Genomic DNA, 25,697 nt, shown 5'->3' on the forward strand with positions numbered 1-25,697 from the left:
GGCCAGCAGAACTCAGTCTGCCAGAGGCGAACTGCAGCGAACAGGGGCGCATATGTAAGCCCCTGTCCGTCGTAGCACAATAAATTGACCCCTCTATGTAGCCACCAATCAGCAAGCACAACCTAGGTGCCGGACGAAAAATGGGACGGCTTTTAAGCTTACATTACTGCTTTTTCAAATAAAGATACAAAGAGGAAAAATTGATAAAAAGGAGTAAATTAGAAAGTTACATGCTATATCTGAATCATGAGGTTTCGAAAATAGGGGGCATCTCTTTTCAAGCAAATGATTTACGCATCCATCAAACTCCTCAGAGACTCCACTGCTGATAGAAAAACTCCAATGGTGTATATGTAAAGATCCGTTGTATATGAGTGCAGTATACTCACTGATTAGAATCCAAATGTCTGCGAAATCACAAAAGCTGGAATACTTCTTATAAAAGAAGCAGCCTTTATCATTGCATTTGACTCAACGCGTTTTAACGATTGAATAGTCTCTCAAGAGCAAGTAAAAGGTTTTTGAATGCTTTTTACTAGCAAAAAAAAAAAAAAAAAAAAAAAAAAAAAAAAGTATTCAATCGTTCTAACGCTTTGATTCATATGCAATAATAAAAGTTGTTTCTTTTATAAGAAGAATTCCAGCTGTCTTTTGTGATTACAGAGACATTTGGATTCTAATCAGTGAGTATACTTGCACTCATATACAACGGATCTGTACATATACACCATTGGAGTTTTTCTATCCCCAGTGGAACCGAGTGACTATCTCTGAGGAGTTTGGTGGATGCGTAAATCATTTGCTTGAAAAGAGATACACCCAGGACCTGCACCCCCTATTTTCGAATCATCATATTAGCAGTTCCTTTGGCAGAGACTGTGGGAAGGCAGCGGGGTCCACACCCTGAGGGAGGGTATTTGTTCTATACCAGTATTTACAGCTTTATGTAATGTCTGGGTTTTTTTTTATTTCTATCTGAATCATGAAAAAAAATGTGGGTTTCATATCCCTTTAAAGTGTGCAGGTTTAGCACTATTGACTGCAAATTTGTGCGCTAACCCAGTTGTGCAACTAGCACTCCTGATTGGGTCAGTGGAAGCTTGCACTAGGTACTGGTAGTACTATGCAGAGGTACCTTACCTTAGATTTGCACAGTTGCTAGTGATAAAATGCCATGTGTAATTTTTCACTACAATGGCCTTTAACTCTGAGGCAACCACGTAAGACTGCATCAAACTGCAGCCAAGTTGTAAAAGTCAAATGCACACACTAAACATTCACCAAGAAGTCTCCCAAGATTGCCCAACTATGTTATACTATGCAAATGACTCACTAAAGCGCACTTCTCTCGCCTCTCTTTAGTGAATCAGTTGCAAACAGCATATGAGCTGGTTAAGCCTGAGAGACATTAGTGAATTTGCCATGAACTACTTTGCTACACACTGAAGACAAGCCAACAGAATAAACATAGTTTTCTTACAAAGCTAACGGGCTTCCTCTTCTCTGCCTCTGCGGTCTTCTCTTCAGCTTCGCGGCTCTCTGTTGTGTCGCTGCTCCCCGCAGACGTCGCCTCCATTTTCTTTTTGAAGAGTTCAAGAAAGCTACCATCGTTAGCGAACAGATTTATACCCGGCGAAATACCAGGTGCAGAAGGCGAAATAACTGGGGTCGGGACGCTACAACTTGGGACTAAAGGAGGAGCAGCTTCTTTGCTTTTATTTTCCGGAGAGCCTGCGGCCTGGTAATTAGAAGGCTGGGTCGGTGACGAGGCCACTACCTCCGTCTCTTGCTCATTTTCTTCCACCCTTTTCTCCATCACGGTTCGCGCTGCCGTATCTGCTACCGCCTCGGCTGCTTCTTCACCCTCCTCCGCTTCACTATTGCTTTCTTCTTCCTCCTCGTCACTTCGCCGTATTTTATCCGCCATATTGCGTCAAAAAGCGGAAATACAAAGCGGCTGGTTAAAATAAAAAATGTTTAATATTCACCTACAACGTAGATATAAGAATAATTTTCAAAATACTACAGTTGAAAAAACGGGAAATTCGGATTTTTACGGCAGATAGAAGGTTAGTTTCAAGGGAAAAAAAAAACTCGACAAGCAAAGAGGGTGTGGTAGGCAATGAGTGACAAGTTGTTCTGTCCAATAAAGGAACGGCGAAAAGATGATGCTAGCCAATCATAATGGAAGATAAGTTAAATCGGCCAATTCAAATATCCAATTATAACTAGTATTTTGACAATTTCTTCCAATCAAAATGTTGCTATTTGGTGTGCATAACAATGCTAGCCAATTAGGAGCTGTTATTCAGCAATCCAATTGTAAACATGAGATTCATGATAGGCAGTGTGAACAGCAAATTAGAAAGTCCTTAACAATGAATAACCTATTACAACACTAGAAAGGCGGTCTTACAATGACATTGACAAACATCCTGAGTATCCAATAAGGAATAGAAACAGAAGTGACATTTCTCTAACAACAGTCTTGAAATGGTGTTATAGGTGCATACTGTGAATGACATATAGCGCTAGGCAATAAGATCCAGAGGCGTGGCATAACGACACCAATCAATTGGAAGCAGATCTCTAGCTTGTACCCATAGGAAAGCGAAGGAGGTTGGTTGAGTGCTGCATCACGTGATAGTGTAGGAAGATGGCGGCGCAGGTAGATGATGAGTTTGAGGATGCCCCAGATGTAGAGCCACTGGAACCGACGCTAAGCAATGTGATTGAGCAGCGCTCCTTACGGTGGATATTCGTGGGAGGGAAAGGAGGCGTGGGAAAGACCACGTGTAGGTAAGAGACATTGGTAGTTTGACATGAGAACATTTGAGATGGGATGGAAACCTGAGGGTTGAGCTAGGCATGGGTCAAACCAATCAGATATAAGCTCAGGGGTGGCTGGACACCTGGCATGAATTACTGTACTAGATATAATTTTTTTAGCTGTAGGACTTTATCAAATGTAGGTAACCTACCTTTCTGATGAGATAATAACCAATACCTTGTAATGCATATGTTTTTTTCTCATCTTTCCTACAATTTATGCCTTACAAAATGTTTATTTTGTTCCACTCCACCCAGATAAACAGGAGTGCATCCTTCAAACTGAAGAACATTGGCCATTGGTTGTTGTAGGCATTTATTTACATTGGTCCTTAAAGGGACACTGTAGTCAAAAATTGATTCATTAGCTTTCAATAGTATACCTGTCAATCAAAAGTTTTTCAATGCTGATCATCTTGTAAATATCATTTATTACATATTAGTCTTTGAAATATTACATTTTTCCAAACCCACTGATTTTCTCGCTGTTACTGATTTCCAATCCTGAGTGATAACTCCAGTTGGAAGATGGCGATTCCTCAATGCAATGTGCATGCGCGAGTTAGCGCAATGTCATCACATGTTATTTTTATTACTCTCTCTGTCATGTCGGCTTCTGTGCCGCAATATGCGCATGCATAGACAGACGCAATTATATTGTAATTGCATGCAAATAATCTCTGTCCCATTGGCAATTATGTTATCCCTTAGACGGCCCACATTTGATGGCTGGATGACGTGATGTCATGGGGTAAAAATAAAACGTTATTTTAGTTATAAAGGGAGCTTCATTTCTGCACATATTAAGGTACATTAGATTTGTGTGATCGTTGCAATTGTATTAGTATGTTTTGTTTTGCATTGGAAAATCAAAAGTTAGTAATCTTTTAAAGGGAGAGTGCACTCTTTTAAATGCTCCCAAATATTCATTTTACCTACTCGTGTGTTAAATTGTTAACATAACTCCTTCACCTTTATTTTCTCTTTTGAAATAGCTGATCTTGACTGTTGTATCCCCACCTATATTGAACATTTCTAAATACTGGTTACAAAAAAAAACATGTAAAGAAGAAAATTTAGATAAAATAGTGCTCTTAGTGGGGGGCTGTGACAGAGAAGTACTTAAATGTTAATTTTCCATTGTTCTCTCTAAGGGCTCCATTTATCAAAGCTTCAACTACCAATCCGCCTGTGCTCGCATGTCATCAAGCTCTCAGATTTATCAAGCTATGAACCCTATTCAAAACAATGTATTTTCCTTGGCGCCAGATTCAATGATCATGTGAATTTGCGACAGATCTATGTAACTTATTTTCCGTCTGTGCTAAGCCAAATCCTATCAAATTCTCTAAGTTATCACACTGTTTTGTCTGTAACTCATGTCTTATAATCCGCCCGTCAAGCAAATTTGTATTCAGCACCTTTCTTGTTGCAAACACCATAGAACACAGTAGTCTGGAAGTCTGTCTAAAATGAGTTGCTCTAGATCAGTGTTTCTCAAGTCCTCAGGACCCTTAGTCAGGCCAGATATTCATTATATCTTAACTAGAGCATAGGTGAAATAATCATCTGAAGGGTGAGAGCAGGTTAGTAACCATGATGACTAATCAGCTGATTATTTCACTTGTGCTCTTGTTAAGATATAATAAATATCTGGCCCTGAGGACTGGAGTTGAGAAACACTGCTGTAGATCAAAAAGTCACTGAACTAGTGTATACCAAAATGTGTATTCGGCACCAGTTTTCTTTCGATTGCCATAGATAACAATATGTATATAAGTGGGGCCAGAAAAATAAATAACATAACTTATATAGCTTTAAGAATGGAAGTTTTTATAGTTGCAGCAATCTCACTACTACTAAGGTGCAGTAGACATAATTTTTCTCTACAGCAGAGGCAAGAAGTTATCCGTCAAAAACGATGCATAAGAGTGTCACGATTATTTTTTACCCGGTCTTGAAACTTTTATTGACCGTGAAATATTGCAGCAGTTCAGACTGTCAGGGCATGAAGTTGAGGCCCATTTGGAGTCTGTCACCTTCAGAACAAGAGCTTTTACTGGTATGCTCAAATTGTTGACCATCCTGCATTTCATGGCAACCGGGTCTTTTAAATCTGTTTGGTCAGTATGAGTCAACTGACGTTCTCCAGGCACATACGAACTGTTTTAGACACAATGTACACTATTTTTAAGCGTCATGTTTGTATCCCAGAATCCGGAGAGGAATGGCAATAAGTAAAATAAAATTTATTTTCGTATTGCTGGTATCCCAAATGTGTTAGGGGCGAAAGACTGCACACACATTGCATTGCACTTGTCCACATCTAGACTTGCTTCTAATTTGTCAATGATCTCCCCTTATTGCGGCTAAATTGACGCAAATACATCTAACTATATTTTTGATAAATTTTGAGGTTGGACTGTAATTCGGGGCACTCCAATTGGCTCAGAGATTTTCATACAGGTTCACTTCTACTTTTAGTAACTTTAGATGAAAATATTTTTTTATTTATTGAAGTCTTCCAATTCGACAAACAAAATATTAATAATAAATGCACCATAATACAGTACAGTATATAATAAAAACTCATACAGTACAATATATAAGGAAATGTTAACATATACTTTGTTTGCATATAAGGACAATACAAGTTGGTCAATCTGATTCATTATGTTGAAGTGTGGAAAGACTTCCATTGTAACAGACTTTATGACATGAAGGGAAAGAGAAAGAATGTAAAGAAAACCTATAAGGAGAAACGAAAGAAGAAAGGGAAGGAGGGAAGAAAAGGAAGAGTTGAAGAATTGAGCACTCGTGAGAATTTCTTCTAGGGGAGACTAATGTCCTAACAGGCCCTAATCCCCAGAGATCTCCTCGTTTGCATTCTAACAGAGTCGTCCCAAATTATCCATTCCTCCCATATCTTTAGGAATTCTTGTCTTTTGTCTATTAGGGAAGATGCTATGTTCTCCATTTGATAATAATACTTGATTTTTTTAAATATGATATCGTAGTGGGGAACTGATGTTTTCCAAAATTTTGCAATCACTGTCCTAACAGCAGTACATACTATACCTACTAGTTTTAATGAATATCTGTGAAGCCCCTCAATAGGGAAATGTAAGAGGGCCTGCTCCATAGTTAATGTAATCTTTTTGTTAAAGATTTTACTTAGTAGCTCAGAGGTGGTTTCCCAAATGTTAGTACTTACAGGACAATCCCACCACATGTGGATGTAAGTACCCTCTGCTTGGCATCCCCGGTAGCACTGAGGTGATATAGCTAAGTTTGTATCTAGATGGTAGTGTTTAAACCTACATGGATAATTATACCACCTATATACCACTTTAATATAATTCTCCTTTAAGTTTGCACTAATGGAGCAAGCTAGGCCTTTTTGGATTATGTTTGCCCACTCTGTTATATCTCTAGAGAGGTTAACCTCACTCTCCCATTTTTTGATAAAGTATAACTTTTCTAATCTTTGTCCAGTGCACAAAAACTTATATAGACTAGAAATGGTACCTCTAATCCTGGAAGTGGAGCTACAGACTTTCTCAAATAGTGTGGGGCTTTTTGGGATTCTTAATCTGCGGACTTAGTCTATCCTAGTTTTTAGTTGGAAATAGTGAAACCAGGAGTGTGGTGTGGAGGGCGGAAGATCATTGTATTGCTGGAACGAGATGACCTCGGAATGTCGTATTGCATCGGCTATTCTGTATAAACTTTTATTAGCCCAAATTGTGCTAGTTTTGTTATTATGGCGGTCTGAAAATACAGACAGTGGCGTGAGAAGTGAACCCTTAGGATTTAAATATCTTTTTTGTAGATTGTCCCAAAGTCCTAAGGTGTGTGCAAGCGAAGTATATTTTGTCCAAAAACCTGGTCTGTCTTTTTTAGATGTCCAAAACATCTAATAAACTGGGTTGAGTTTTAACATATCTCTCTCTAATTGAACCCATGCTAGTTCACTTTCAGAATTGTGTAGGAGTGCTGTTTGAGCTAGTCTAGCAGCATTAAAATAGAATCGGAGATCAGGGACTCCCAACCCTCACTCCCCTTTGGGTTTCAAGAGAGTGTTCCTATTTATCCTCGCTTTTTTATTGACCCAAATGAACTCGAAAATATGTTTTTGGACATCTTTAAGATCTTTTGAAGGAATATCTACAGGCAACAATCTAAATAAATACAGTAGTTTTGGAAGTATTACCATCTTACTAACTACCATTCTCCCATAGAATTATATTTTATATGTACTCCAGGTTTTCATTTCTTTGTGGAGGTATTTATATAAGGGGGGATAGTTTAATTTTATATAGCTCTTTCAAGTTATAAAGGATTAAAATTCCGAGGTATTAAAATTCCACTTAAGATCAAAGTTAATTTCTAATAGTTTTTTGGTATGGCCAGGAAGATGGACCTCAATTGCCTCACATTTGTCATTATTTATCTTATAGCCCGATAGGGTACCAAAATTTAATAAAAGATCATATAGTATTGGCAGTGATAGCAGTGGTTTGCTAATTGTCAATATAATGTCAACAGCAAATAAGGAGAGTTTGTGTTCTGTTTTACCCACCGTTATTCCGGATATATCTCTTTCATTTCTAATTCTAGCGGCTAAAGGCTCAATGCATATAGCGAATAACAGGGGCGACAAAGGTCACCCCTGCCTGGTCCCGTTATGAATGTGAATTTTTTTGGATTGATATCCTGCTACTCTAAGGTATGCCGATGGGCTGGTGTAAATGGCTTGTATCGCCTTGGTGAATGAACCCGAAATTCCAAATTGTGATAGAGTTTCAAACATGTAATCCCAATGAATTCTATCAAATGCCTTCTCTGCATCCAAAGAAAGGAACAGAGAAGGCACTTTTTCATTAGTTGCAAAATCAATCAGGTCAATGACCCTGCGTACATTGTTAGGGGCTTCCCTCCCGGTAATAAACCCTACCTGGTCATTCGAAATTAATTTAGGTATCTGTAAGTTTAGTCTAGTGGCCATTATTTTGGTAAGAAGCTTAAGGTCTAAATTTATGAGCGATATTGGCCTATAATTTTTACAATGGAACTTATCTCTACCTGGCATAGGGACAACACATATTCGAGCCATTAACAATTCAGTTGGGATTTTACCTACTTCCATTATATAATTAAATGATTCTACCAGATGAGGGACAAGATCTTCCGAGAATTTTTTTGTAGAAACTTCCTGAATAACCATCAGGTCCAGGAGCCTTATTGCTTTTAAGTTGTTTAATGGCTATGACTATTTCCTGAGCTGTAATTGGGGCGTTCAACTGGTCTAAAGCAGTTGTTTCTAGCTTAGGGAGATGGCATTCTCTTAAGAATTCTTGTATTCTATTTCTTCTAGATTCTGTTTGGTTAGCAATTTGCTGAGGATCATTAGTTATTGCACCTGAGGTAGTCTGAATCTGGGGAATAGAAGAGAATCTGGTAATGTTCCTAATTTTCCTGGCTAGCATTCGGTCGGGCTTATTGGCGTCAACAATCCTCAAGTAGGCTAACGCTTCTTCATCCAGTATTTTATCTAGTTCTGCATTTTTTGAAGTGATTAACTTGATTAGATTAGGGCTTCTAGACATTATTATTTGTCTAGTTAGATCCTCAATCTCTTGTTTCTTTTCCTCTATTAACTTTTTTTTTGTTTATTTAGGTTTGCTTTTTCTTGAATTAAGAATCCCCTCAGAAAGGCTTTAAACGCTCTCCAAATAAATAAAGGGTTAGGTGTTGAGTTTTTGTTATCTGACCAAAAGTGTCTAATTTGTTGGGTGAGTTTCTGACATATTATTTCATTTCTTAATAATGATGGGTCTAGGGACCAGGATCTGTCTCTAGATGGGTAAAAAAAACCTCAAAGAGACTTCCACAATGGAGTGGTCAGACCAGCTGGTTTGTGCTATATTGGCGTATGTTGTTAATGGACATAAAATCTGGCTAGCAAAAATATAATCTATCCTGGAGAAAGAGTTGTGGGCCGCCGAGTAATATGTATAGTTTTTAACTCCTAAATTATGAAGTCTCCAGATATCTAACAAATTATGATCTAGTATAAAATCACTTAGGATTTTTTTGGGAGATGTACTTGTGTAGGGTGATCTATCTATTTTATCATTAAGTGTTAAGTTGAAGTCCCCTCCTAGGATAATTTTGTATTTTTTCCATGAAGTCAATATTTTACTGATTTTGGCCATAAAGTGTCCCTGATTTTCATTAGGGGCATAAATGTTCCCCAGTACAATCAAATTGCCATGTATTTTCCCCCTAAAGATTATGAACCTACCATCTGAATCTCTAATTACCTCTTCCTCTTGGAAGTTCAGGGATGCATGTAAGATAATAGAGACCCCTCTCTTTTTCTTGTGGCCAAACGAGTGGTACTGGATCGGAAAAGCCGAGTCCCAATATTTCGGGTTTTGTGTAGAAGTAAAGTGGGTCTCTTGTAACATTATGATATGTGCCTGTTTGCTTTTGTAGTCTGCTATAGCTTTCTTTCTTTTGATATGAGAGTGCAACCCTCTTACATTATGTGAGATTATTTTAAATGACATCACAAGTTTGTTTTGTCAAGCCAATGAGTGCCCAAGAAATGTCGTACCAAACCCAGACTAAATAATACCTGGAATACCTGTCATCTTGATACACCTTGTCCATACCTCCCAAGGTCCGCCGCCACTTTCCAACTATTATGGTCCCACGAGTGCTCAGAGAGAGATAGAAAAGAAGGAGAAAAGAGTATAGGCAATAAACATAATAACAAATATGAACAGTAGTATCGGTATAAGGTACTTAATTTTCCTGTATACTAAACTTATTGGTTACAAGGCGTACAAATGGTGTAGCTAACAGTGGCTATTAAACCAATTCAAAATAGTATATTATTATCAGACCAAACTCAATATGTTAGAGTGTTTTTATATGAGTAGCTGTCAGCATATGGGTCGAAACCTATCTGAGGTTACCACCAAACAGTGTTATGAGAAACTTGCAATGGTCGGGATATTGTACTACAAAAGTGTAGTGCGATGTTCTTAGGACTAGCCTAAATAGTCATATCATTTACTAACACTATAACTACCAAACTCTACTGGGCTCCCACGATGGGACAATCTTATCTAAAGCCATAGCAGTGTTGGACTGAGCATTTAAACTTAAGCTGTGGCAACATTTCACTATTATCATGGTGAGATATTGTGACATAAACCTATGTAGATAACTTACACTAAACTAAGAACTTAATTAAGCTGACTCCAACAGGGGCAGCTGTCAACTAATTAAAATAACCATTTCGGTGAACTCTTAGGTAGGGGGCCCCTAAAAACCACACTTTGTCGGCAGTCACCGGGTACCCCCATCCCATGTATTGCGGTAAATGCAAGTCTTACATTTTGTGAACAGATCGTGGACCCTCCATTCTAAGGCATATCTTCTCCAAGCCTCTATGTCATAGTAGACAAGAGTTTCTCATAAGTGTCCAGGTTAATATCTTTGGAATAAATGTATCAGTTCACTTCATCCATTAGTCGCAGCCTGGGGTTGCTGGGCTTGTTCCGCTCTTGGTATTTCTCTGGATCCACTGTGCTGGTTCGAAACCCTAGGAACCCTGCTCCAAGGCTGTTTTGTCTGCTTTCTCGGTGGTCTAGGGGGCAATGGCAAAGGGGTGTCTTCACCCTTTATTTGCAATCGTTGAATTAATTCTGTACCCTCCTCAATGGAGGTACAGGAGTATGTTGTTTTATTGTAGAGAAAAATAAGTCTGAATGGAAATGACCACCGGTATTTAATTTGTGCTTTCATGAGCACCGTGGTAATTGGTTTAAGTTCTCTCCTTTTACGTAGAGTGATAGGAGAGAGGTCGGCAAAAAATTGGAGTTGATGTCCTTCGAATTCTACATTTTGGTGCAGTCTAGTGACCTGCAAGAGCTGGTCTTTGGTAGTGTAATAGTGGAACTTAAGGATGACATCCCTAGGTGTATTTGGGATTTTAGGCTTATTCAGGGCTCTATGTAGTCTGTCAATCAGAAAAAAACTGTCATCGACTTCTGGAAGTAAATGACGCAGAATTTTGAGAAGGACATCATTAAGTTTGTCATACGTCTCTGGGAGATTCCTAAGTTTAACATTAGACCTCCTAGATCTATTTTCCAAGTCCTCAAGTTGTGACTCTAGTTGTTCAATCTTATTGTGTTGGGTTTGTACAGAGCTATGAATGATTGGGATTTCTTCAATGATCTCTCCCACTTTGTCCTCCAAATCTGAGGTTCTCTGGCTGATTTCTTTTATATCACTCCTAATATCTTGTATTGCAGCTTTCAGTTCTATTTGAAATACTTCTTTAATTTGCTGGACTAAATTGTTAGATGAGGGCTGTTACTGCTCTTCTGTACTAGTGTCTAGTATGTTGTCTGACATTTCCCCCTCCTGAGTAGCTACTTTATCTTGAAGCATAGCCTTCTTTTTTGCTTGTGCTTTGGATAAACAGTCTCTGACTGACTGGGTTTTTCCCTTCATTGTATGAAGATTAATGTATGACTGGAATAGAGCGTGTCCAATCGAAGGATGCCACCAGCACTTTTGTCAAGCAGTATCTAAATAACTACCATATATACATCCAAGAGCCACTGTACCTTAGAGCATATTTAACACCTTGAAAACCAATAAGTGGGACCTATGGGGACATGCTCCTTGTTAACATATCTGTCCTCCTATGATGTTAGCTAGCAGATTAGGTTATTCAGCTAATAGAGACCCGCTTGTATCTCAGAGCCTGCAGTTTGTCACTTTGGGTCTAAGACAGGAATCATAACTCCTTTCCACACGTGGAGCAGAGGAGCTGAACAACTTTCATAAAAGCACGCTTACTGCATGTCACTGCTGTGACCTGAATAGTAAAACTTTTTTAGAATTCCCAGGGGGGGGGTCAAGGCTTTGGGCCTGCAAGGGTATTTGTAGGTATAAGATGGTATCTCCCTCATACAATGTTCTATCAGATGTACACAGCAGGGCAACGTAATTACAACAGATTTTACTCTCTCTAGGGCTCATGAGGGGTTGTAATGATCGCCACGGGAGATAAGTTCAGCTCTGCACGGCCAACCAGGATACGCCTCACCTTAATCCCGTACTTCTACTTTCCCTCTTGTGGTAAAATACCTCCCTAGACACCTATCCGGGTACCCTCACTCACCCAGGCATCAGTCGCTAGATGTTTCCTCTCTGTGTACCGGGAGCGGGCAAACTGCGGCAAGGCCCTGAGGCCAAAATCTACTTTTAGTAACTTTACACTCAAGTCAAGATAAACTTTTATGATTCAGATAGAGCGTGCAATTTTAAGACACTTTTCAATTTACTTCCATTATCAAATTTTGTACAATCTTTTCTATTCACACTTTCTGGTAAACAAGATCCTACTGAGCATGTGCACAAGATCACAGGGTATACATGTACTATACTCAGAGGCGGTGGAGAAAAAATTGGAGAAGTGCACACACCGTTAATTGTAAGCACTAAAAGTTCTGTTCCATATCCCCAAGCGCTGTCAATATGCAAGTGTTTACAGGACCGGAACAGAAGGCAAACAGTTAAACTTCAGAGGACTGTCCCGATGGGGTTCTCCTAACCCAGGGGGGCAAATAATGCAGGAGACTTCAATACTATCCCAATTGTAATCCGAAGTGGTACAGATAGATTACCCCTCTAAACAGAAACAATGGAATCCGAAAACCACGTACCTTCCGGTCACCAGGACCCTTCTGACCTGTACTCCAGGCAATAACTTCCTTAGTAGTAGCGGGTAGTGTCCTGACGGGACTCCAGGCCGTGTGTAAGTTTGGTCTCCAAACCGGAACAACCGGTGCCTTCCTCTCGTGTAGTTCCCTAAAGGGGTGTGTTTGGGCGGTCAGTGACCTGATTCGCTCCCTGTCAAAATGCTGCTTGAAACGGCCTCAGACAAAGTAGTAAACAAGGATAGGCAGCACAGACACGGGATACTGCGAAAAAATATGTGCTTTATTTACAGGTAGCAAAACAATGCTGCATGAGTGAAAAAAACAACAAAAACTTGTTGCAAACGCTTGGCGTGGAGGGGATAGACACCCCGGGGTTAAAGATACATATAGTAAATACTAGTCTGATGTGAAACAGGTACCTGTTTCACATCAGCCTAGTATTTACTATATGTATCTTTAACCCCGGGGTGTCTATCCCCTCCACGCCAAGCGTTTTCCACAAGTTTTTGTTGTTTTTTGTTTTTTCACTCATTCAGCATTGTTTTGCTACCTGTAAATAAAGCACATATTTTTTGCAGTATCCCGTGTCTGTGCTGCCTATCCTTGTTTACTAGTTTATACATGTACTAGTCTGTGATTGGGGAAAAAAATCTGCTTATTTGAAATTCATAGTAGGTGTTAATTTTATTATGTACTTGTTAATTATGTAATTCTAATGCATTAAGTGGTCATTTAATACATGGAGCACTAAGTATTGGCCTAAGTAAACAGTAATAAAGATAAGGATTACTTTCTGTAAATAATTAGACAGATAATATAATTAGGCATTCCCTCCTTACAAGATCAGCCCACTGTATTGGGTTCTGGTTTCAGTTAGCAGAAATAACTATTTATTACCCATTCCCCAGTTTTTTACCTCTGTGATTACCTTGTATCTAAGCCTCTGCAGACTACTCCCTTATTTCACTTCTTTTGACAAACTTGCATTTTAGCCAATCAGTGCCCTCTCAAAAGGACACGGACACGAGTACAATGTTATCTATATGGCAAACATGAACGAACGTCCTCTAGCTGTGAAAAACTGTCAAATGCATTCAGATAAGAAGCAGCCTTCAAGGGCTTAGAAATAAGCATATGAGCCTACCTATGTTTAGCTTTCAACTAAGAATACCAAAAGAACAAAGCAAATTTAAAGATAAAAGTAAATTGGAAAGTTGTTTAAAATGACATGCCCTATCTGAAGCATGAAACTTTAATTTTGAGTAGACTGTCCCTTTCGTTTCCATTTTCTGACCGTTTGGGACCAAGGCTATTTTTACATTTCTGCAGTATTTGTGTTTAGCTGTAATTTTCCTCTTACTCATTTACTGTACCAGACATATTATATACCGTTTTTCTCGCCATTAAATGGACTTTCTAAAGATACCATTATTTTCATCATATCTTATAATTTACTATAATTTTTTTTTATAAAATATGATGAAAAAAACACACTTTTTCTAAATTTGATTGCCAAAATCTGTTACACATCTACAACCACCAAAAAACACCCATGCTAAATAGTTTCTAAATTTTGTCCTGAGTTTAGAAATACCCAATGTTTACATGTTCTTTGCTTTTTTTGCAAGTTATAGGAGAATAAATACAAGTAGCACTTTGCTATTTCCAAACCATTTTTTTTTTCAAAATTAGCGCTAGTTACATTGGAACACTGATATCTGTCTGGAATCCCTGAATATCCCTTGACATGTGTGTGTGTGTATATATATATATATATATATATTTTTAGAAGGCAACCCAAAGTATTGATCTAGGCCCATTTTGGTATATTTCATGCCACTATTTCACCGCCAAATGCGATCAAATAAAAAAAAAAAAGTTCACTTTTTCACACTTTTTTTTTTTCACAAACTTTGTTTCTCGCTAAAATTATTTACAAACAGCTTGTGCAATTATGGCACAAATGGTTGTAAATGCTTCTCTGGGATCCCCCTTTGTTCAGAAATAGCGTTGCTTTTTGGTAATTACCACACGTGTATTATGCCCAGCAGTGAAGGGGTTAATTAGGGAGTTTGTAGGGTTAATTTTAGCTTTAGTGTAGTAGACAACCCCAAGTATTGAACTAGGCCCATTTTGGTATATTGTATGCCACCATTTCACCGCCAAATGCGATCAAATGTAAAAAAAAATAACTTTACATTTTTCACAATTTTAGGTTTCTCACTGAAATTATTTACTAACAGCTTGTACAATTATGCCACAAATGGTTGTAAATGCTTCTCTGGGATCCCCTTTGTTCAGAAATAGCAGACATATATGGCTTTGGCATTGCTTTTTGGCAATTAGAAGGCCGCTAAATGCCGCTGCGCACCACACTTGTATTATGCCCAGCTTGCAGGGTTAATTTTAGCTTTAGTGTAGAAATCAGCCTCCCACATGACACATCCCACCCCCTGATCCCTCCCAAACAGCTCTCTTCCCTCCCCCACCCCACAATTGTCCCCACCATCTTAAGTACTGGCAGAAAGTCTGCCAGTACTAAAATAAAAGTTTTTTTTAAATATCTAATCAGCTGTGATGGACCCCCCTTAGCCCCCAACCTCCCTGACCCCCCCCCCCTAAACAGCTCTCTAACCCTCCCCCGCTACCTATTTGCCGCCATCTTGGGTTGTCTGCCAGTTCCCAGTTTGCCCCCCACCCCAAAAAAGTTTTTTAATTTTATTTTTAAAAAAATATAAATTTTTCTGTAGTGTAGCTGTCCCCACTCCCAGATCCTTTTAACTTTATTTTTTACTCCCCTTCCTCTCCCTCCATCCACTTCAGGAACATTCATTGGTGTCAGTAGTTGCTGCGCACATGGACACCCCCGCAGCCCCGCGTGCACATTTCACAAACAGGAACCGGATGCCGGGTAGCGATGGGCTGCCCACACACTTCCCTGCTAAACTCCCACCCACCAACGATCGGCATCATCTCTACCGGTGCAGAGAGGGCCACAGAGTTGCTCTCTCTGCATCGGATGCTTGAAAAAAAATATGAGGAAAAAATGGAAAAAAAACCACACATTTTCTAACTTTGACCCCCAAAATCTGTTACACATCTACAACCACCAAAAAACAACCATGCTAAATAGTTTCTAAATTTTGTCCTGGGTTTAGAAATACCCAATGTTTACATGTTCTTTGCTTTTTTTGCAAGTTATAGGGCAATAAATACAAGTAGCACTTTGCTATTTCAAAACCACTTTTTTTCAAAATGAGCGCTAGTTACATTGGAACCCTGATATCTGTCCGGAATACCTGAAAATCCCTTGACATGTATATATTTTTTTTTTTTTTAGAAGACATCCCAAAGTATTGATCTAGGCCCATTTTGGTATATTTCATGCCACCATTTCACCGCCAAATGCGATCAAATAAAAAAAAAAGTTCACTTTTTCACAAATTTTTTCACAAACTTTAGGTTTCTCACAGAAATTATTTACAAACAACTTATGCAGTTATGGCATAAATGGTTGTAAATGCTTCTCTGGGATCCCCTTTGTTCAGAAATACTTATATGGCTTTGGCGTTGCTTTTTGGTAATTAGAAGGCTGCTAAATGCCACTGCTCATCACACGTGTATTATGCCCAGCAGTGAAGGGGTTAATTAGGGAGGATGTAGGGAGCGTCTAGGGTTAATTTTAGATTTAGTGTAGTGTAGTAGACAACCCCAAGTATTGATCTAGGCCCATCTTGGTATATTTCATGCTACCATTTCACCGCTAAATGCGATCAAATAAAAAAAAAAAAAACATAAAATATTTCACAATTTTAGGTTTCTCACTGAAATTATTTACAAACAACTTTTGCAAGTATGGCATAAATGATTGTAAATGCTTCTCTGGGATCCCCTTTGTTTAGAAATAGCAGACATATATGGCTTTGGCGTTGCTTTTTGGTAATTAGAAGGCCGCTAAATGCCGCTGCGCACCACACATGTATTATGCCCAGCAGTGCAGGGGTTAATTAGGTAGCTTGTAGGGAGCTTGCAAGGTTAATTTTAGCTTTAGTATAGAGATCAGCCTCCCACCTGACACATCACACCCCAGGATCCCTCCCAAACAGCTCTCTTCCCTCCCCATCCCACAATTGTCCCCGCCATCTTAAGTACTGGCAGAAAGTCTGCCAGTACTAAAATAAAAGGTATATTTAAAAAAAATTGTATAGCATATTTACATATGCTGCTGTGTAGGATCCCCCCCAAACAGCTCTCTATCCCTCCCCCTCCCACCTTACTGGGAGCCATCTTGGGTACTGGCAGCTGTCTGCCAGTACCCAGTTTAGAAAAAAATGCCTATTTTTTTTCTGTAGTGTAGCTCCCCCCCCCCCCCATAGACAAACCACCACCCCCTCCCAGATCCCTTACAATTAACATTGTCTGCTGTCCCCCACCCCCCCCTGTCTCCCACTTATCAATCAATTATTTTCTATAGTATAGCGGTTTCCACCCGCTCCCTCCCCGTGCACACGCCCGCCGCTCCCCGTGCGTGCTCCCGACAACCCCGATCCCGCCCCCCTCTCTCTTCAATCTTCCATCGATGGCCGCCCTCCCACGTCGGCTCCCACCCACCAACGATTGCGGCCATTGATGCCGGTGCAGAGAGGGCCACAGAGTGGCTCTCTCTGCATCGGATGGGGGAAAAATGTTATTGCAGGATGCCTCGATATCGAGGCATCACTGCAATAACTGTAAAGCGGCTGGAAGCGATCAGGATCGCTTCCAGTCGCTTTAATTCCCAAAGTCGTACAGGGTACGTCGCTGGTCTTTAAAGCCCAGGTTGTGTGCGACGTACCCTGTACGACTCGTATGGTTAAGGGGTTAAAGTGACACTCAAGTCAAAATTAAACTTTCCTAGTTCAGATAGAGCATGCAATTTCCAATTTACTTCCATTAACAAAATGTGCACAGTCTATTTATATTTATACTTTTTGAGTCACCAGCTCCTACTGAGCATGTGCAAGAATTCACAGAATATACGTATGTGCATTTGTGATTGGCTGATTGCTGTCACATGATTCAGGAGGAGGGGAAATATACATAACTTTGAAATTTGTCAGAAAAAAAATCTGCTACTCATTTAAAGTTCAGACTTCATGATTATGCAAATCTACTGTATTTATTTGTCCTTTAAAAATATCTCTAAAATGTACCACTTCCTCATACAGAACACAACTAAAAAAGTTCCACTCTTATTTCCCATCTTGACTATTGCAACTCTATCCTTTCTGATATCCCTAGCTGTAGTTTATCTCCTTTACAATTCATAATGATTGTGTCTGCTAGGTGGGAAGATAAGATTGGCCCCTCTCTTGTTGCCGCCTCACATTCCTGTCTACATGACTTCTCAAGATTGGCCCCTCTCTTGTTGCCGCCTCACATTCCTGTCTACATGACTTCTCAAGATTGGCCCCTCTCTTGTTGCCGCCTCACATTCCTGTCTACATGACTTCTCAAGATTGGCCCCTCTCTTGCTGAACTCAGTGCCTTGCTCCGCAAGACTCTCCCCTAGCTTTAAAAGTTTCAGGCTCTCCTTAAAGGGACGCTAACATTTTTCTATCATAAATCAGAGAATACTATTTTAAACAACATTGCAATTTACGTCTATGATATATTTGCTTCATTATTTCACTGCCAGCTGCAATCATTTTAATATAAAATTCTGAAGTCTTCTCTGGGATCCCCTTTGTTCAGAAATAGCAGGCATGAATGGCTTTGCCATTGCTTTTTGATAATTAGAAGACTGCTAATTGCAGCTGCGCATCACACTTCTATTATTCCCTACAGTGAAGAGGTTAAAGGGACAGTCAAGTCCAAAAAAAACTTTCATTTTTCAACTTTCCAATTTACTTTTATCAACAATTTTGATTTGTTCTCTTGGTATTCTAGTTGAAAGCAAACCTATGAAGGCACATATGATAATAAAGGGATTATCTATCTTTTTAAACAACAAAAATTCTGGTGTTGACTGTCCCTTTAATCAGATGGCTTGTAAGGTCAGTTTTAGCTGTATTGTACCCTCCGACCTTACACCTCCCTCTCCCTAATCCCTACTGGATCCCTCCCAAAGAGCTCCCTCAGCACCCACTGGTCCCCACCATCTTTAGGTATTGGCAGACAGTCTGCCAATATGCAGTTTTAGAACCCTCCCCTCCCTACCCTTTCTCTCCCCTCCTGTTCTGCACCTCCTTCCCTCCCACACCACCCACGGCATCACCACAAGCCGATACAGACAGGGACACCGAGTGTCTGCATTCATATGGTAAAGGAAGAACATTTAGCTCTTCCTTACCATAAGATGGCAGATGCCTTCTACCAATGGCTGCAATCTACACTGTTAAAGCTGACAGCGGGGACTGCAGCATGAGCCAGGCTATTGGACCTAGGTACTACATCTACAGGGTATGCTGGGCAAAGTACTGTGTGATGTTGGGTTAAGGGTTAATGGGTACACTCCTCTGTAATAACATACCTTTTGTCTACCATTACCCAAGAAAAAGTTTTTTTGTCTTTTTTATTTTACAGTATATTTGTGGAATAAAGTCTAACTAGCAGTCTAAAATGTATATTTTTTTCTCCCCACTGTAATGTCCTTTTTAATATAGCATGTTTAGGAGAAGTTGCTCTTTAACATGTAAGGTTATATTTAATTACTGTCTGATTTATATGCCCCTATGAAATACCTAAAATGTAAATATTTAAAAGCTACCTCCCTCTGTTGCTGTAGTAAATGAGACGTAGACTGAGGTCATATGGCACAACTGAGGGAGGAGGTAACTTTTATGATGATCATTTTATTTATCTTAAAATTTATAATCTTTTTATGAAGGAGGTTTAAATTAAGATTAACTGTCCTCTAGATTTTTTTTTTTTTTCCTCTCTCTAAAATATCCCTTTAAAGTGACATTAAAGTCAAAATTAAAATTGCTCTATCCGAATTATGAAAGTTTAAACAACTTTACAATTACTTCTATTATCACGTTTGCCTTGTTCTTTTTGTTTCCTTAGTTGAATAGTATATCTAGGTAGGCTTATGAGCAGCAGTGCACTAATGGGAGCTTACTGGTGATTAGTGGCTACACAATTCTCTTATAATTGGCTCTCCAGATGTGTTTAGCATTGCTGTTCTTGTGGCACTTCTGATTTTCTGGGGCTTGGTGATGTCATCTGATTCCCCATGCGATGCCAGCGCTCTAAACCACCAGTGATGTGGGATAAGTACAGGGGGGGGCTGCGTCAACCGTGCTAAATACATCGTGCAGATATCAAGCGCATGTCGTCATTCTCACTTAAAGGACCACTTAATACAGTAGAATTACATAATTAACAAGTGCATAAAAAAAAAAACCAATGCAAAAACACCTACTCCTGAATTTCAAATAAGCAGAAGATTTTTTTTTTTTTTTCTGACAATTTTTTTCTCTCTCTAATATTCCGGCCCCCTGTATCATGTGACAGACATCAGCCAATCACAGACAAGTATACGTATACCCTGTGAGCTTGTGCACATGCTCAGTAGGATTTTGTTACCCAGAAAGTATTAATATAAAAAGACTGCAAAATTTGATAATGGAAGTAAATTGGAAAGTGTCTTAAAACTGTATTCTCTTTCTGAATCCTAAAAGTTTATTTTGACTTGAGTGTACTTTTTAACCCTTTAACAACCAGCTCCGTACCGTGTACAACGCTGGTCGTTAAGCCCTTAAAGTGAAGGTAAAGTTACCTGTTTGACAATATTGAATTCAATTCTCTGTCCCAAATGAGTATGACTTTCATTCATCATCTTGTATAAAACCATCGTTAACTGTACTTATTGCCCTAATAAATCTATCTTTCTAGCTAATCAAATTCTTTTTTATAAATCACGTTCTCCTTAGATCACGTGCTCCTTACATCCAATTGAATTTCTGGCCGTTAGGCGGCCGTCGATCTACGTCACTCACATCCCTTTTAAAGTGCGCATGCGCTAATCTCTCTTCTTCATATTGTACTCAAGGCGCGTTCCCGTTTTTTTGCGCATGCGTAATAGATTTAAGTAGGAATAGCCACATATTTATACCACTGTTTGTTTGCTACGGACGTCTCAGAAACAGAAGACCATTGCTAATGATTGCTGTACTTCGGATAAATACGATACTTCTATACACACTTAGTTAACTATAGCTTTGCATGCTCAGTATCGGTAGAAACCGGCGATTCGCGCATGCGCAATAGTTATGATTACCGTGCTTGCGCTTTGGAGATGCGTATAGAGCGGGTGAGACCGCTCTATACGTCACAGCATAGAAAGTGCGGAAGTAGAGGTGGGGAGGAGTTTTCATGTAAACGGTAGGCAGATATTTATTTATAAAAAATAGTAAAATTGATCAAAAATATTAAAATAAACTTAGCGAACAGCTTATTCTTTTAATAATATATGAATTTATGCCTTCAATTCAAGAAAACTTTACCTTCACTTTAAGGAACGACGCTGCTGTCCTGGGCCACGATCTCGCTAAAAGTAGCGAGATTGCGCTATTTCTGCATGCCCCGCGAGTTGGGCAGTGCAGAAATAGACGGGTAGAGGTACAGATGCAGAGAGGGCCACTCTGTGTCTACGGAAAAAAAAACTTAGAGCGGCAGGAAGGGGGGAGAGGGGGATCATGCTGAGGAGGTGGGAAATTGATCTGGGAGGGGGGTAAATGAGGTGGGGGTAGCTACACTACAGAATTTTTTTTTTTTTTTTAAATAAGTTGGCAAATTTGGGAAAACTAGGTACTGGCAGACAGCTGCCAGTACCTAAGATGGTGGTAATAAGTTGGAGATCTTTTTGGGAGGGATCAGGGAGGTGGGAAGATAAGGGGACAATTCTACACTGAAGAACATAATTATAATTAAAAAAATAAATAAAACAAAAGATCTGTCTGCCAGTACTTAAGATGGGGGTAACCATTGGGGGAGGGAAGAGAGCTGATTGAGAGGGATCAGGGGGTGTCAGGTGGGAGGCTGATCTCTACACAAAATTAACCTTACAATCTACCTAATTAACCCCTTCACTGCTGGGAATAAAAAAGTGCTGTGCACAGCTGCAGATAGTGGCCTTCTGATTTTCAAAAAGCAATGCCAAAGCCATATATGTCTGCTATTTCTGAACAAAGGGGATCCCAGAGAAGCATTTACAACCATAAATTGTTCTTTGTGCTGTTCACCTGCTCCTCTACTGTTGTGAAGACATAGAAAATAGTGAACAAATATATTTTCAATAACAAACAAATTCAGTAGTAACCTTTTAACGAATACTGGATAAAATGCAAGACACTTTTACTTTAAAGGGACACTGAAGCAAAAAAAATAAAAATAAATAATTAGCATGAATGCAAAGAATGTTAAGAAAACAATACACTGATGTCCTGTCTGTTTAAGTTGTTTACCGTTTTGCCGCAATGATTATTCAATCTTTTATTATTTTCCAAACCCTCTCCGGGGGTACCAGTTCATAGCGTCCTATCCTGGATGACAACCCAGGTATTAATGTGGCGGACTTTATCTGCAATGCTCGTGCGCAAACTTCAGAAACGTCAGAATACATCACTCACTGTTTCTCTGTATTGGAAGCAGTGGACCCGCTCTGCAATAGATAGAGCGGTGTGCTGCTTTCAATACAGGGAAAACAGTGAGTGGCGTATCTGCACTGAAAAGGTGAGTGCTGTGCGTTAGTATAGTGTGTCCATTAGAATACTTCAGGCAGCATCAGCTTCACAAAACAAATTGCTCATGCGCTAGATAACAAACAAGAAGATTAACCCCTTAAGGACCACAATGTACCCTGTATGTCACTGGTCGTTAAGGTTTTTTTCAGGACATAATAGCACAAGTCTAGCAAGAACACGCTATTAATGCACTCCCTCCAGCAGGCTTTGTGGAATAGAGCAGTCTCCATGCTGCTGGCAAGACCGCGCTATAAAACAATCAAGTCCCAAAAAAAGGCCAGTGACATATAGGGTACGTCGCTGGTCCTTAAGGGGTTAATTATATTTATAGAATAGGGATCTTATTGGCGGATTATAACGGCAATTGTACAACCCATATTAGTGGGTTGTCTGGACTGACGTCATTTAGAAGAAAATTAAAATAGATTTTATATATAGTACACTCATCGTTGGACAATGAAAGTCGGGGGATTTTATAACTTTATTCATTAGCAAACCATTTTCATATTCGTAATACTCCAAAAAATAAACAGTAATACTCATGACAACTCATCTGACTGTTATATTATAGCCAGGTATGTTTGTCTCGCGCTGCAGTCTCTACTGCGCATGACTGCATCGGACAAACATTCCTGGCCTTTTATAATATAGGATGGAGTTTTCTTTAAGAACATAGTGAACATTCTTATATATTTTATGTGGCTGCAGAAATTAAATACAACAGTGTAATATCTGACTCCATTTTCTATTTTGTTTGGTTCTTGTTGTTTTTTTTTTTTAGTAATTGTAAAATGATTAGCTTTTCAATTACAGTACAAAATATTTATTAAAAAGGTGTATGCATTTGCTGTATGTGTGTGTTAGCACATTTTAAACTCGGATGAGTATCTTTTGGGTACATAGGTCCTGATTGGTGTGTGGAAGCACTTGCATCTACGTACACTTGGAGATCGCCTGGAATGCTAATTTTAGAACATTGGCCATGAATTTGAGAGCAGCATATAATACATTTGTACATATGGCTTGGTTATTGCAAAATGAAACAAGAGATTCTAATAGATGTAAGAAATGTTATCTTATAGATCCATTTATTGTGAATATCATTTGGGCATGTCCTAAAATCCAAAAATTCTGGAAAAGGGTTATATAAAGTGGGAAAGTAGCAAGATTAACATTTAGATGGTTTTGGGCTTTGAGGAAACTAAAACCCAAAAAGGATATAAGGAATTTTATATTTGTAATTTTTTTATTTGCAAAAAAGTTAATATGTATACAACTGATGTCAGATAAACTACCTTAAATTTGGTAAACTTAAAGGGACCGTAAACCCCAACATTTTGATTCATGATTCGGATAGAACATACGATTTTAAATAACTTTACAATTTACTTCCATTATTATGTTTGCTTCATTCTCTTGTTATTCTTTGCTGAAGGAACAGCATTACAATACAGGCAGCTAGCTGAACACATCCAGTTAGCCAATCACAAGAGACAAATGTGTGCAGGCACCAATCAGCAGCAAGCTCCCACTAGTATAAGATACGTGCGTATTATTTTTCAACAAGGGATACCAAGAGATCGAAGCACATTTAAAAAGTCAATTACATGATCTATTTTAATCATGTTGGCTTTCCTATCCCAATTAGTTATAAGCAATTAATAGTAGAACAAATGTATACTAAAGCAGAAATCCCCCCCAAAAATAAAGATACTTATGGAAAAATGGGAGATTTTGATGAGGTCTTAAGTAAAATTTTGCCTATAGGAATTACTGCTACCCTTTATTAACTCTAAATATATCATAAAGGAAAGGATAAAAGAAAAATTAAATTTTTACTGAAAAAGTAAACCTTGATTCTTAAAGGAAAGGGATTTTTTTCCCCCTATAATTTTAATTTTACATCCACTTAATACTGCACGCATATACACTAATATTATTAACCCCCTTTTTTTCCCTCGCTTTATCATTTTACATATACTTAATATTTCACATGTATACACTAATACACTACTTCCTTTTCTTCACAAGTCGCTAGATGTGTTTTGTTGCCTTTATAGTACAGAATACTAAATTAAAGTATCAGACTAATAAAGCAGGTATAAGGTGAAGATATAAAACTTATTCGGCAGAATCAGCCGTTAAGATATCATCAGATTTTATTATAGTAGGAGTAAAGTGAACATGACTATACTTTAGCTAATATACACGTTAGGGTAATATTCAAGGCTTAGCACTCTACAGAGATACAATATTATTTTCTTTGTTTTTTGTTTTGTTTCGTGTTCTTTGTATTCTTGTGGGGTTTGTTTTTTTTTTTTTTGTTTTTTTTTATTATAGATTTGTTCAGGATGGCACTCATGACTGTTTAACAAGTAATAATGGACAGACAGACTTCCTTGAAAGTCATGATTATGGACCTTTTTTTTTCTTTTTTTGTATTCCTTACAAATAATTGTTCCTAATCTGCAATATTCAATTATATATCAAATAAAAAAAGAAAGTGTCAAATGATTTATTAAAATCTAGATAAGCTACATCTTCTGTGCAAGCATGGTTTATCATGTGATTTACATTGACTAGATTAGCTGCAACTGTGATATCCTTGATCCTGTATGTTGTTTGATTTGTTTTATTACTGTTAGTGTATGTGTTTGCTAGTTTGTGTTTATCTAATCTAGACTGGTGGCTGTTAAGTCAACAAAAGCCTATAAACATATCTGTGTCATTTTGCTACTTGAGTAGTGGATAGTAATTGAAACTGGAAGCAGGACATTTGTAATTGTTATCTGAAGGTGTTTTTTTTTTTTTAAAACTTGGGTATTACCTTCTATTTTTGGCTGTAAAGCAGAATGGAGTAACTTGTAGAGAAAATAATAGGAAATTATTTTAACCGTCTCTTTGTGGTTTGTGTCACCATGTAAACTCCTTGCATTTGTCTTTTAGAGGGTAACATTGCCCACACCAAGGGTATAGAAGGTAATATGAAAATTATATTCATTGGTTCATTGAAAGAAATTTTGCCTAAACCTGCCTCTTTCCTCTCATTATTTTACCAGTTGTAGTCTGGCTGTGCAGCTGTCACGGATACGGGAAAGTGTACTGATCATCTCAACTGATCCTGCTCATAATATCTCTGATGCTTTTGACCAGAAGTTCTCCAAAGTTCCCACCAAGGTGCGAGGCTACGACAACCTCTATGCTATGGTAAGTGGCCACAACTAACCAAACTCGGTTGCAAGGTCCAATATAAGTGTTTCAATCAACCTTTTTTTTTTTTTATTTAGTACACATCTATACATGTTTTCAACATTCATATTTTATTTTTTTACAAAGGAAAAAAAAAAGAGTTATGTATTGGTGATCTTAAAGGGACACTCAAGTCAAA

The 25,697-nt window shown here is 38.6% G+C and overlaps 2 protein-coding genes across 3 annotated transcripts in view; one reads left to right on the top strand and one right to left on the bottom strand.

The window, feature by feature from the left end:
- TRIR (telomerase RNA component interacting RNase) overlaps nt 1-2,126 on the bottom strand; it is a 29,767-nt gene extending 27,641 nt beyond the window's left edge. Inside the window, exon 1 of the mRNA XM_053717840.1 lies at nt 1,481-2,126. Within this exon, the coding sequence (XP_053573815.1) occupies nt 1,481-1,927 (447 nt within the window). The 5' untranslated portion in view covers nt 1,928-2,126. The remainder of the gene's footprint in view (nt 1-1,480) is intronic.
- A 358-nt stretch (nt 2,127-2,484) lies between these two features.
- The window catches only part of GET3 (guided entry of tail-anchored proteins factor 3, ATPase), a 79,656-nt gene continuing 56,443 nt past the window's right edge, over nt 2,485-25,697 (top strand). The window contains exons 1-2 of one of the 2 annotated variants that reach the window (XM_053717842.1): nt 2,485-2,799; nt 25,369-25,516. In XM_053717842.1, coding sequence (XP_053573817.1) covers nt 2,657-2,799; nt 25,369-25,516 — 291 coding nt within the window. In that variant the 5' untranslated portion in view covers nt 2,485-2,656. The remainder of the gene's footprint in view (nt 2,800-25,368; nt 25,517-25,697) is intronic. The other variant, XM_053717841.1, reaches the window with a different exon arrangement.

Source organism: Bombina bombina, chromosome 6 (genome assembly GCF_027579735.1).
Source record: "Bombina bombina isolate aBomBom1 chromosome 6, aBomBom1.pri, whole genome shotgun sequence".
Lineage (NCBI taxonomy): Eukaryota > Metazoa > Chordata > Amphibia > Anura > Bombinatoridae > Bombina > Bombina bombina.